Source organism: Procambarus clarkii, chromosome 17 (genome assembly GCF_040958095.1).
Source record: "Procambarus clarkii isolate CNS0578487 chromosome 17, FALCON_Pclarkii_2.0, whole genome shotgun sequence".
NCBI lineage: Eukaryota > Metazoa > Arthropoda > Malacostraca > Decapoda > Cambaridae > Procambarus > Procambarus clarkii.
In genome coordinates, this window is record NC_091166.1 from 46,705,062 (window position 1) to 46,715,539 (window position 10,478).

Genomic DNA, 10,478 nt, shown 5'->3' on the forward strand with positions numbered 1-10,478 from the left:
ATAATTTTTTTCTTATGAAATGATAAAGCAACCCTTTTCTCTATGTATGAGGTCAATTTTTTTTTATTGGAGTTAAAATTAACGAAGATATATGACCGAACCTAACCAACCCTACCTAACCTAACCTAACCTATATTTATAGGTAAGGTTAGGTTAGGTAGCAAAAAAAAGCTAGGTTATGTTAGGTTAGGTAGGTTAGGTAGACGAAAAAACATTAATTCATGAAAACTTGGCTTATTAGGCAAATCGGGCCTTGAATAGTAGGCTGAGAAGTGCGTTCTGGCTATTAGGTACGACATATATATATATATATATATATATATATATATATATATATATATATATATATATATATATATATATATATGTATATATCTTAAGAAAACTATAAGATAAACATCGTCTTCAGTTTTTTAAAATAACAAACGTTTTAGGCTCGTAGCTCCATCATCTTGGCTAAAATAAAAACAGAAACATATATTGCAAGATTAGCTAAAAAATCAATATATAGCTCACAATTATTTACTCATTAAATGAATTAAAATGACTCAAATTAAAACCTAAAAAAATGAACTACATACAAAATATAGGACAAAGATATATATACACAAGAAAGAAGAATAATCTTGAAAACTTGTCAACACGACGACAATTATGTAAACAACACAGACGAGGACTTCGGAGTCATTCAATTAACGTCTCACTAGTGATTGAGATACTTTCCAAGGTGTTGAGCTGGACGAACTGGAGAACGGCTCAGTACTGGGAAATCGCTGTGAGTGGAAGGGATCGCCCCTGATCCTCGCAGTGATCGTTAATAGCACAGGAATAGCACATTGCCTAAGGGGCAGATCAGTAAGGTAAGAGATACCCATGTCCTCATAAATCGGTTTTTAACACATTAGAATTCACAGAGGTGATATTTCCATGTATCGTGATTTCTATGTAGCCGGTTCAACACCAGGGAACAGATTAACGAAGCAGTTACGCAAGTACTTACGAACGTGTACATTTTTCCTCAATCTTTGACGGCTTTGGTTACATTTATTAAACAGTTTACAATCATGAAAACTTTCTATTCAACTGTTGTTATTGTTATTAACAGCCTCCTGGTGCTTCGGAGCTCATTAACTGTTTAATAATTGTAAACAAAGCCGCCAAAGATTGAGAAAAGATGTACTGGTTCGTAAGTGTTTGCGTAACTGCTTCGTGAATCTGGCGCCAGGCTGCCTTTATGGTCTTCCAAAAAATCCTAAATAGGGTTGTCCAATTAGGCCTATAGTTTCATATATTAATACTTTAAACTATAAATTACACAAATATTTAGTGCCAATTTTAGTACCTTTCACTGCAAATTATACAATTGAGAATGCTTCTCAGTTTGCTCAAGGAATTGTGGCCCTAAAATGAATGGAATGGAATTATCAGGAGAAAGCGCCACGCCAATGTGACTATATAAGTAATTCAGTTGTTACGGTGAATGTGAACGTTGTATGTTTATTAATAAATGTCCCACTTGTAGAGAAATTATTCAATTCGAGATCCGAAATTTAGATTTGAGATACAAATCTCAAAACGGACCAATTATTAAGAACATTCTTCTAAATACACCTTAATTATGCGGGAGCATTAATCAAAGAACATGTATGTATGTTCATTTAATTTCCAGTGTTGGTCTAACATTACAATACATTCAATAGAAATACAAAGTGTCTATCAAACTATTAAGGTACATATATTAACTCTAACAAACACTTATTTTTACTAAAAAATATACAAACGTGACTGCATACTGATCACCTGGCAATACAGACGAGCAGGTATTGCTTGCCTGTATTGCAATGATGTGCTAGATATTGCAATAGTGTAACCTATTTTGCACGAAAGGAGTTCAACACACCATAAACCGCTGGTGGTTGATGTTCTGTACGTCTGCTGCGTTTAAAGTGAACATTCGTGTGTATTGTTCAGCCTGGGCCCAGATTACTGCCACCAACACTCTTAACCTCTCACTGTATCTGTAAACGCGGCCGGATAGGACCTCGCAGTGTATCCGTAGACGGTGCCGGATAGGGGACGAGTGTACTCCTATCGTAGTGTACTCTCAGGTGGTCGCTGGGCCTGGGATGGAGGGACGTCAGTGTACCGTGGTGAAATCAGTATATCCTGGGCCTGGGATGGAGGGACGTCAGTGTAGCGTGGTGAAGTCAGTATATCCAGGGCCTGGGATGGATGGACGTCAGTGTACCGTGGTGAAGTCAGTATATCCTGGGCCTGGGCTGGAGGGACCTCAGTGGTTCCTGGGCTTGACTCGTAGAGTGACACTGGTGAGAACGAGAGGAACTTTCCTGCCGTTCTCGTGAGCCCACCAGGTGATGAACGAGGCGTTCTGACGGTCGGGCGTCGCTGGAAACACTCCATTCAAGTGGGCGTCGTAGCACCTGAGGGAATAGACGAAACAGAGTCAGTTTTGAACGTAATACTGGAGTCACTCTGGCACGTTGTGTCCTACCGTGCAACTTTGCAACCCGTCCTCTTGTTTAAGTGCACCGTATCATCCACGTGTCCACGTATACCAACCCGTCCACCTGCGGAGTCCCACAGGGCTCTGTACTTGGATCTGTCCAAGTACAGAGCCTGTCCAAGTGCTGATCTTGGACCTGTCCAAGAACAGAACTTGACTTGTCTAAGAACAGAGCCCAGCAGTATTTACCCATTTTAAAACACTTTGGCGCTTTCCAGCAGACCGGCGTTGTCACCAATATTATTAATCACACCGCACGCGTGCCACTCTCGGGAGTCACTAGCAAAAATATTTGTATAAAATCCATTTATTATCCGATCAACTTGGGAATAATTTACAAATGTTTGCCATGAAATTTACGTGTTCTCTAATAGCCGAACAGCTTATAAAAGAAAACGGCGTGACAGTGAATCATCGTGGTAAAACAATTGTATTATTGACACGACGAGTGTAATCGACGTAGTTTTTATATATGTTGCCGGTCGAACGCATCCTTATGTGACCTTTAATACTTATGTTCTTATATAACATTCTATTGCGAGCACATTGGTACAAAAATGAAATACATACATCGACAAATAATGTCAGGACAGTGAATTGAATATACACTTTTCAAAGCGAGTTTCGCCGATATGCCGCCGCGGGTAACACTTCGGCCACTTCCCACACTGTTTTGGGTAAGCTACGACATTGAATCTATATTTATATGCATATGTCCGTGTAGAGAATTTTATTGCGATTCCAATGATACCACAATTAGCGATGTAGGACAACTGTAGGCTTCGCAACCATTAAGAGAGTGGAAACATTTTGTTGCTGTTTGGCGCTCTCGGCTAGTGATCTGAATAGTTTTTTATTTGGTGTTGATAATCCTTATGCTTTGGCGGCATTTTATAGATATGTTCTTATAGACAATTTTATTGCGAACACAGTGATACCAAATTTAAATACGTGCGCCTTCAATTATTGTCAGGACAGTCAAAAGAGTGTACACTTTTTCGGTCTTACCGCGTAGGCGCGCGAAGCGCGGAAAGCATCTAGGGTATGCTTTTTTTTTGAACGCCGAGAGCGGGAAAGTGTGATAATACTAATCGAGTAAAAATATCCTGGTGAATGAGAAATGTGAATTTATTGTAAAAGTTATTTATTACCAAATCGTGAAAAATAGAGCCCGCAGAGTAGGAGCTCTGTGCAAACAAACATTTTTTAATCCTCATTAATTGAATTAGGTCATTGGTCTTCAGTGGCATAGAGATTCAGTGTTTAATTCTTAATTAAATGAGGAGAAGTGTATCGGATTTGGTAATCCAGTGACCTGGAGATGTTGACATGTACTTAAGATGGTCTCTGGGGTGACTGGGTGTTGATGTGGGTGTCTTGGTTGACCAGAGTCTGGAGGGAGGCTTACCAAGGCGCCTCCTCCACTCTCACCCACCCAAAGTCTGCACATAGAGGAAGGTCATTCCGCTGTCATGACCCCGTGACTCACCGTGGACCCCAATGACTCACTGTAGACCCCAAGAACTCACCATTGACCACCAATGACTCGCCATAGACCCCCCATAACTCACCATAGACCCCCCATAACTCACCATGGACCCCCAAGACTCACCGTGGTCCCCCAATAACTCACCGTAGATCCCCATAACTCACCGTAGACCCCCATGACTCACCTGTCGTACCACCAGGCACCAGAGAAGTAGGTAGCACAGTTGCCGTCCTTATAGAGGTCGTTGTCACGGTCGTTGGAGGTGAAGGGTCGTCCGTGGTGGTACGTGAAGGCGTCCGTGGCGTTGCCGGAGTAGTTGCCCACGTCCAGCACGTAGCCCGAGCTCTCACTACCCACACGAAACGTGCTGGCACGTGAACACATAAGATATAGTTGGTTATACCTGCTAGGGACGTGTTTGGTTATATCTACCAGTGTGTTGTAGCTGCCAGTGTGGTGTTTGGTTATATCTAGCAGTGTGGTGCTGGGTTATACCTGCCAGTGTGGTGCTGGGTTATACCTGCCAGTGTGGTGCTGGGTTATACCAGCTAGTGTGGTGCTGGGTTATACCTGCCAGTGTGGTGCTGGGTTATACCAGCTAGTGTGGTGCTGGGTTATACCTGTTAGTGTGGTGCTGGGTTATACCTGCCAGTGTGGTGCTGGGTTATACCTGCCAGTGTGGTGGTGGGTTATACCTGCTAGTGTGGTGCTGGGTTATACCTGCTAGTGTGGTGCTGGGTTATACCAGCCAGTGTGGTGCTGGGTTATACCTGCCAGTGTGGTGGTGGGTTATACCTGCTAGTGTGGTGGTGGGTTATACCTGCTAGTGTGGTGCTGGGTTATACCTGCTAGTGTGGTGCTGGGTTATACCTGCTAGTGTGGTGCTGGGTTATACCTGCTAGTGTGGTGCTGGGTTATACCTGCCAGTGTGGTGGTGGGTTATACCTGCTAGTGTGGTGCTGGGTTATACCTGCTAGTGTGGTGCTGGGTTATACCTGCTAGTGTGGTGCTGGGTTATACCTGCTAGTGTGGTGCTGGGTTATACCTGCTAGTGTGGTGCTGGGTTATACCTGCTAGTGTGGTGGTGGGTTATACCTGCCAGTGTGGTGGTGGGTTATACCTCCTAGTGTGGTGGTGGGTTATACCTGCCAGTGTGGTGGTGGGTTATACCTGCCAGTGTGGTGGTGGGTTATACCTGCCAGTGTGGTGCTGGGTTATACCTGCCAGTGTGGTGCTGGGTTATACCTGCCAGTGTGGTGCTGGGTTATACCTGCCAGTGTGGTGCTGGGTTATACCTGCTAGTGTGGTGCTGGGTTATACCTGCTAGTGTGGTGCTGGGTTATACCTGCCAGTGTGGTGGTGGGTTATACCTGCTAGTGTGGTGCTGGGTTATACCTGCTAGTGTGGTGCTGGGTTATACCTGCCAGTGTGGTGGTGGGTTATACCTGCCAGTGGTGCTGGGTTATACCTGCCAGTGGTGCTGGGTTATACCTGCCAGTGGTGCTGGGTTATACCTGCCAGTGTGACAATTGGTTGGTTTTATAAATCATATAATAAACTATTTTATTTTAATAATAGCTGTAGTTAAATAATATTAGCAGTAATAATAATGAGAAAATCAGTAGGAGTCATGACTAGGATTCGAACCTGCGCACTTGGTACTCCCAAGCACACACTCTGGACCACTACACCACGAATGACCAGAGTGCACTGGAGATACCTTGAGGTTACCTTGAGGTGCTTCCGGGGCTTAGCGTCCCCGCGGCCCGGTCATCGACCAGGCATCCAGGGATGGTGGAAGGGGGGGGGGGGGTAGTGCATGAAACTCCTGATTGGGCTTCAATGGAAATCTCAGGACCTCTGGGGGATTCAGTTCAATCCCAGGATGCATTGCTTTTATCCCTCTGTCGGGTTCCTACAATGTTCATCTAGTATGTTGCACCATGTTGAGTCTGAGGATCCCATTGTGTTCGATTCCTCATTGTTGATTTCATTCAAGTTTTGTTTTTAAATACATTTCCCGGCCTCTCTTGTTATTGTCTCCTTTCTGGAAGGTGGACGGTTTCCTGGAAGGTGAAGTTCCTGCTTAATTATGTCTTCTTGTCCTGCATGTTTACTGATGCCAATAATGGAGTTCTGAAGCTCACTGCATGAAGCTAGTTCGTCAGAGTTATTTATTAGGCTTTTGGCATGTGTGTTGGAGCCATTTCAACTCCTGGCATTGTTGCTAGGATACCGAGGTTGCTCCACCATTCTACACATTAGTATTCCATTCATTGTCACTATGGTTTTATGTCTGCTTGTAGTCAGGGATAGTTATTGTGTCTGCTTGTGATCAGGGATAGTTATTGTGTCTGCGGTCAGGGATAGTTGTGTCCCGCTGGGTGACGGACTCCGTCCTCTCCTCCAACCACAGTTGAGATCACCGTCCTTACACTTACCTTTGAATCATTGAACTGGTTTCTTAACTCCTTTAGTTTGTCTCTTAGTACTGTGTCGTTTGTTTTGCTATCGTACTGTGAGGTCGAGGGAGATGTAAACCTGGGTATACCCTCCCAGATGTTGTAGTTTATGTGAACTGAGAATACTCCTCTGGTGCTCAATCTGTGCGATTGTTACGCTTACCAGATTCGGCCTCACATGCTTGAGGTCCACCGTTCGAGTCTCCTAGAGCCCCAGAGATATGTAATCCATACCCTGGAAACACAAACCGAAACTGTCTCTATTTTCCGCTTGTTACAACTTGTAATAAAGTTGTTACATCTTGGCTTAACGTGTTTATGACGTATTAGAACGTTGTTACTACTTGCTATATTAGTTGTTATAACTGGTTAGGTGTTAAAACTTGTTCGAACGTTGTACCAACGTCGTAGTTTCGGTGTGTGTTTGACGGGAAACGGTCTCTTCATAACTTGCAGACCCTCCTGCTGATCTTATATGATGTAATAATATTATAATATTATATTATGTCATCCGTATTTTGTGGTCTTTAATAGACACAGCCACTAAGGGAAGAATTCTTTATCAGCATATTCTTAACTGTTCTCACATTCTTAGTAACCACGCTGATGTTTATATTCTTAAGGGTATGTGATGTTTGTGTGGTGTTTCCAGTGTAGCGAAGAACAGGTATGGGTCTGAAGAACAGGTATGGTTCTGAAGAACAGGTATGGTTCTGAAGAACAGGTATGGTTCTGAAGAACAGGTATGGTTCTGAAGAACAGGCATGGGTCTGAAGAACAGGTATGGTTCTGAAGAACAGGTATGGTTCTGAAGAACAGGTATGGTTCTGAAGAACAGGTATGGTTCTGAAGAACAGGTATGGTTCTGAAGAACAGGTATGGTTCTGAAGAACAGGTATGGTTCTCAAGAACAGGTATGGTTCTGAAGAACAGGTATGGTTCTGAAGAACAGGTATGGTTCTGAAGAACAGGTATGGTTCTCAAGAACAGGTATGGTTCTGAAGAACAGGTATGGTTCTGAAGAACAGGTATGGTTCTGAAGAACAGGTATGGTTCTGAAGAACAGGTATGGTTCTGAAGGACTGATTCTCGCTAGAACAAGGGGTATAAAATGCTAGCATGGCCACCTTTAAATCTGTATCTAGAACAGATTTGGCGAATTGCAATAAATGTTTTATTAAATTTCTTCATCAATAAAATCAGAACGACAAACACTTATAGCCCTAAAAAAAGTACTGAAGAAAATACTGAGCATTTCTTCTATATTTGAGAGTTTAAATAAAAATGCTCATATGGATATACATTTAGAAATTTACTATAAGCAATGAACTTAAAAATCCTCTCCTCTCGAGGAATCAACGTATCCAAAAAGGAAAGGTTCCATTGCTTTCTTTTTCAACTGTGAATTTATTGGAAGGAACAAAAATATTGATTTTTACCAGAAAATAATTGAAGTCTCTAACCTTACCTTGTTTTTAGATATTGATATATAGACAAAATAAAAATGTTGTGTTCAATGTTTATCGGAAACTTTCTGCCGTTTTAAAATGCCAGATCCTAATCTCGATTACAAGTCGCTATCAAAAACGTAGAATTGGATCGAGTAGCGAACTACAACTAGGAGAGTGGACTGGCGTGACAACCTTTGGGAGTCCTTGAGGGAGAAAACAACAGAGTTAACGAGCATTATGTGTAGACAGGAAGTGGGTGATATACACAACACATGTAGCACGGCCACCAACATAACCTCCGTGTACTCTGGACAATGCTGCCCCGGAACTGATCGTTGTCTCTCAAGAAAGAATTAAAACCTTGAAACTATAAAAACAGAGCCATGACGAGCATCACAGTGGCACCTAATGGGGGTGAAAATCTATAATTTATAACTAAAAACAAACCGGGAACCCGTTGAAACTATACAAAAGAAAGAGATTGGATGCAGCTTCCTGAAGAGGCCTAATGGAGAGCACACCTTATCTTGAGAGGTTATCTTGAGACGATTTCGAGGCTTAGTGTCCCCGCGGCCCGGCCCTCGACCAGGCTTCCACCCCCAGGAAACAGCCCGTAGCAGCTGTCTAACTCCCAGGTACCTATTTACTGCTACGTAGTAGCAGTAAATAGGTACCTGGGAGTAATAGTAAATAATAAATAGGTAAATAATAGTAAAATAGTAAATAGGTGCAGGGGCATCAGGGTGAAAGAAATATTTTGACCATTTGTCTCTGCCTCCACCGGGGACTGAACCCGGAACCTCAGGACTACGAATCCGAAGTGCTGTCCACCCAGCTGTCAGGAGCCCTTACCTTACCTTACACAAAGAACTTGATTTAACTGTAGGAGCCTCATAATATTTAGCCGAGACGGTACCTACTGCAATTGGAAAGAGGAAAATGTGCATCTCACAGCTGAAGCTTCTCTTTCTTGTAGGCCATGACTGACAACGTAGCCTGCAACACAGTCACACTAGACTGATGGCTCTTGATCATGTACACTCTCCTAGTGATTCAACTAAACTGCCTTCATATTTCAGCTAAAACCAGAGGTTCGTCTAAATAGGAAGGGGGGGGGGGGGGGGGTAAAAATAGCCTAAGCTACTCTATCCCTTTGAGATGTATTTTTTCTTGTCTCAATAAGCAATAAGCATGAACTTGTTCGTCTAGATTTCAAATTTTCTCCAACCTGTTAATCTTTACCATGAATTTTCAGTGCGTTTCGTGTAGAACGCACTGAATGCCACGAGAATATAAAGTAGAAACTACCTGGTTTTCAGCTAATTAAATTTACTGTAAAACTCCTCAGTTTTAACATAAAAATAAACATTTTGTCAACAAGAGCCCTTTACTTCTGTCATCAACAACCCTTCATTACATTTCATTAACTCTTTTAATGCTCATTAACTCAGCATTTCATTAACTCTTGCTGTCTTCCACCCACAAGCCATGCAGTTTCTTCACCTAGAACTCTCATATATTCACACTTAGAACCACTAGTAGCGTCCTCACCTGTAGGAGGCCCAGTAGGCACCTTTCTCGAAGTCTATCATGTCAATTTGGAGTTCGTAGGTTTTCTGGTTGGTGAGGACGTGGAGGAAGTCATTGCCCGCCCAGAACTCCGTCTCCAGGTCCCCAAAACCTGCCTTGTACTCGTGCCAGTCACGGTTGAAGTCCACCTGCAGGGAGTCAGAGGGATCCCAGTCATCTCAACACTTACAATTCCTGTAGGTCTAACTGTATCAGTGAGAAAAGTTGTGGTAATGTATCGGTGTTTTGGTCAAATAAAGAAATCCAAAGACACAGGTCAGTCTTACATGCGTGACTTTTTCCCTATATCGAGTTTGAATGGAATTAAGTTAAAATTTTTGTTGGTTGGGCAGTCATGGTACACCGGCTGGCAGGCCTGTTGTCAGGGCAATTTGCATGCCTGTTGGCAGGACACTTTACCGAGCAATTGGCAGATTAGTTAATCATGCTCCTGGCAGTTTTGCCAGCACCTGCTGCTAGGTTGGTTTGTGTCCACACTCAGAACATGTTGCGCACTCCATAGTCCAGGGGTAGAAGTGTTTTGTTTTGTGTTGATGTTCTCCTCGGTAGAGCTGAATGCTGCCAGTATCATTGTTCTGAGGGAGCTCCTACGCTGATATTCCAACTTTTTGTATTAATTCCTTTTTACGAAAAGCTGCTTTAGTGGCTTTTGTGTTTTTTAGTTTGATGTGAATGGTAAATGTATTTTCTGTCTTGTAAAGCAGTGTGAGTGTCAGCTGTCCCAGATAGTTTATGGAGGGATGACTAGGATAAAGAATGTTGATTTATTAAGATTATTGGTCACGAAAGTTTAACAACCAGGAGAAAATGGGTGCCGAAGGTGACCCACAGTGGTGTAGGCTAACATCTCTCCAACCAAACGTCCCATTTTTACTGGGGGTAGTATTTTGATTCCAGTGTTTTTCTACTCTGGTGCCAAAAAATATTCCCTCTCTCTATGCTGGACACTCATCCATCCAGCA

The 10,478-nt window shown here is 42.8% G+C and overlaps 1 protein-coding gene across 1 annotated transcript in view; it reads right to left on the reverse strand.

Moving 5' to 3' along the window:
* Positions 1–1,645: 1,645 nt before the first annotated feature.
* The window catches only part of LOC123772498 (techylectin-5A), a 44,121-nt gene continuing 35,288 nt past the window's right edge, over positions 1,646–10,478 (reverse strand). The window contains exons 4-6 of the mRNA XM_069325946.1: positions 9,478–9,644; positions 4,198–4,380; positions 1,646–2,441 (exon numbers count right to left, since the gene is read on the reverse strand). Of these exons, the coding sequence (XP_069182047.1) occupies positions 2,291–2,441; positions 4,198–4,380; positions 9,478–9,644 (501 nt within the window). The 3' untranslated portion in view covers positions 1,646–2,290. The remainder of the gene's footprint in view (positions 2,442–4,197; positions 4,381–9,477; positions 9,645–10,478) is intronic.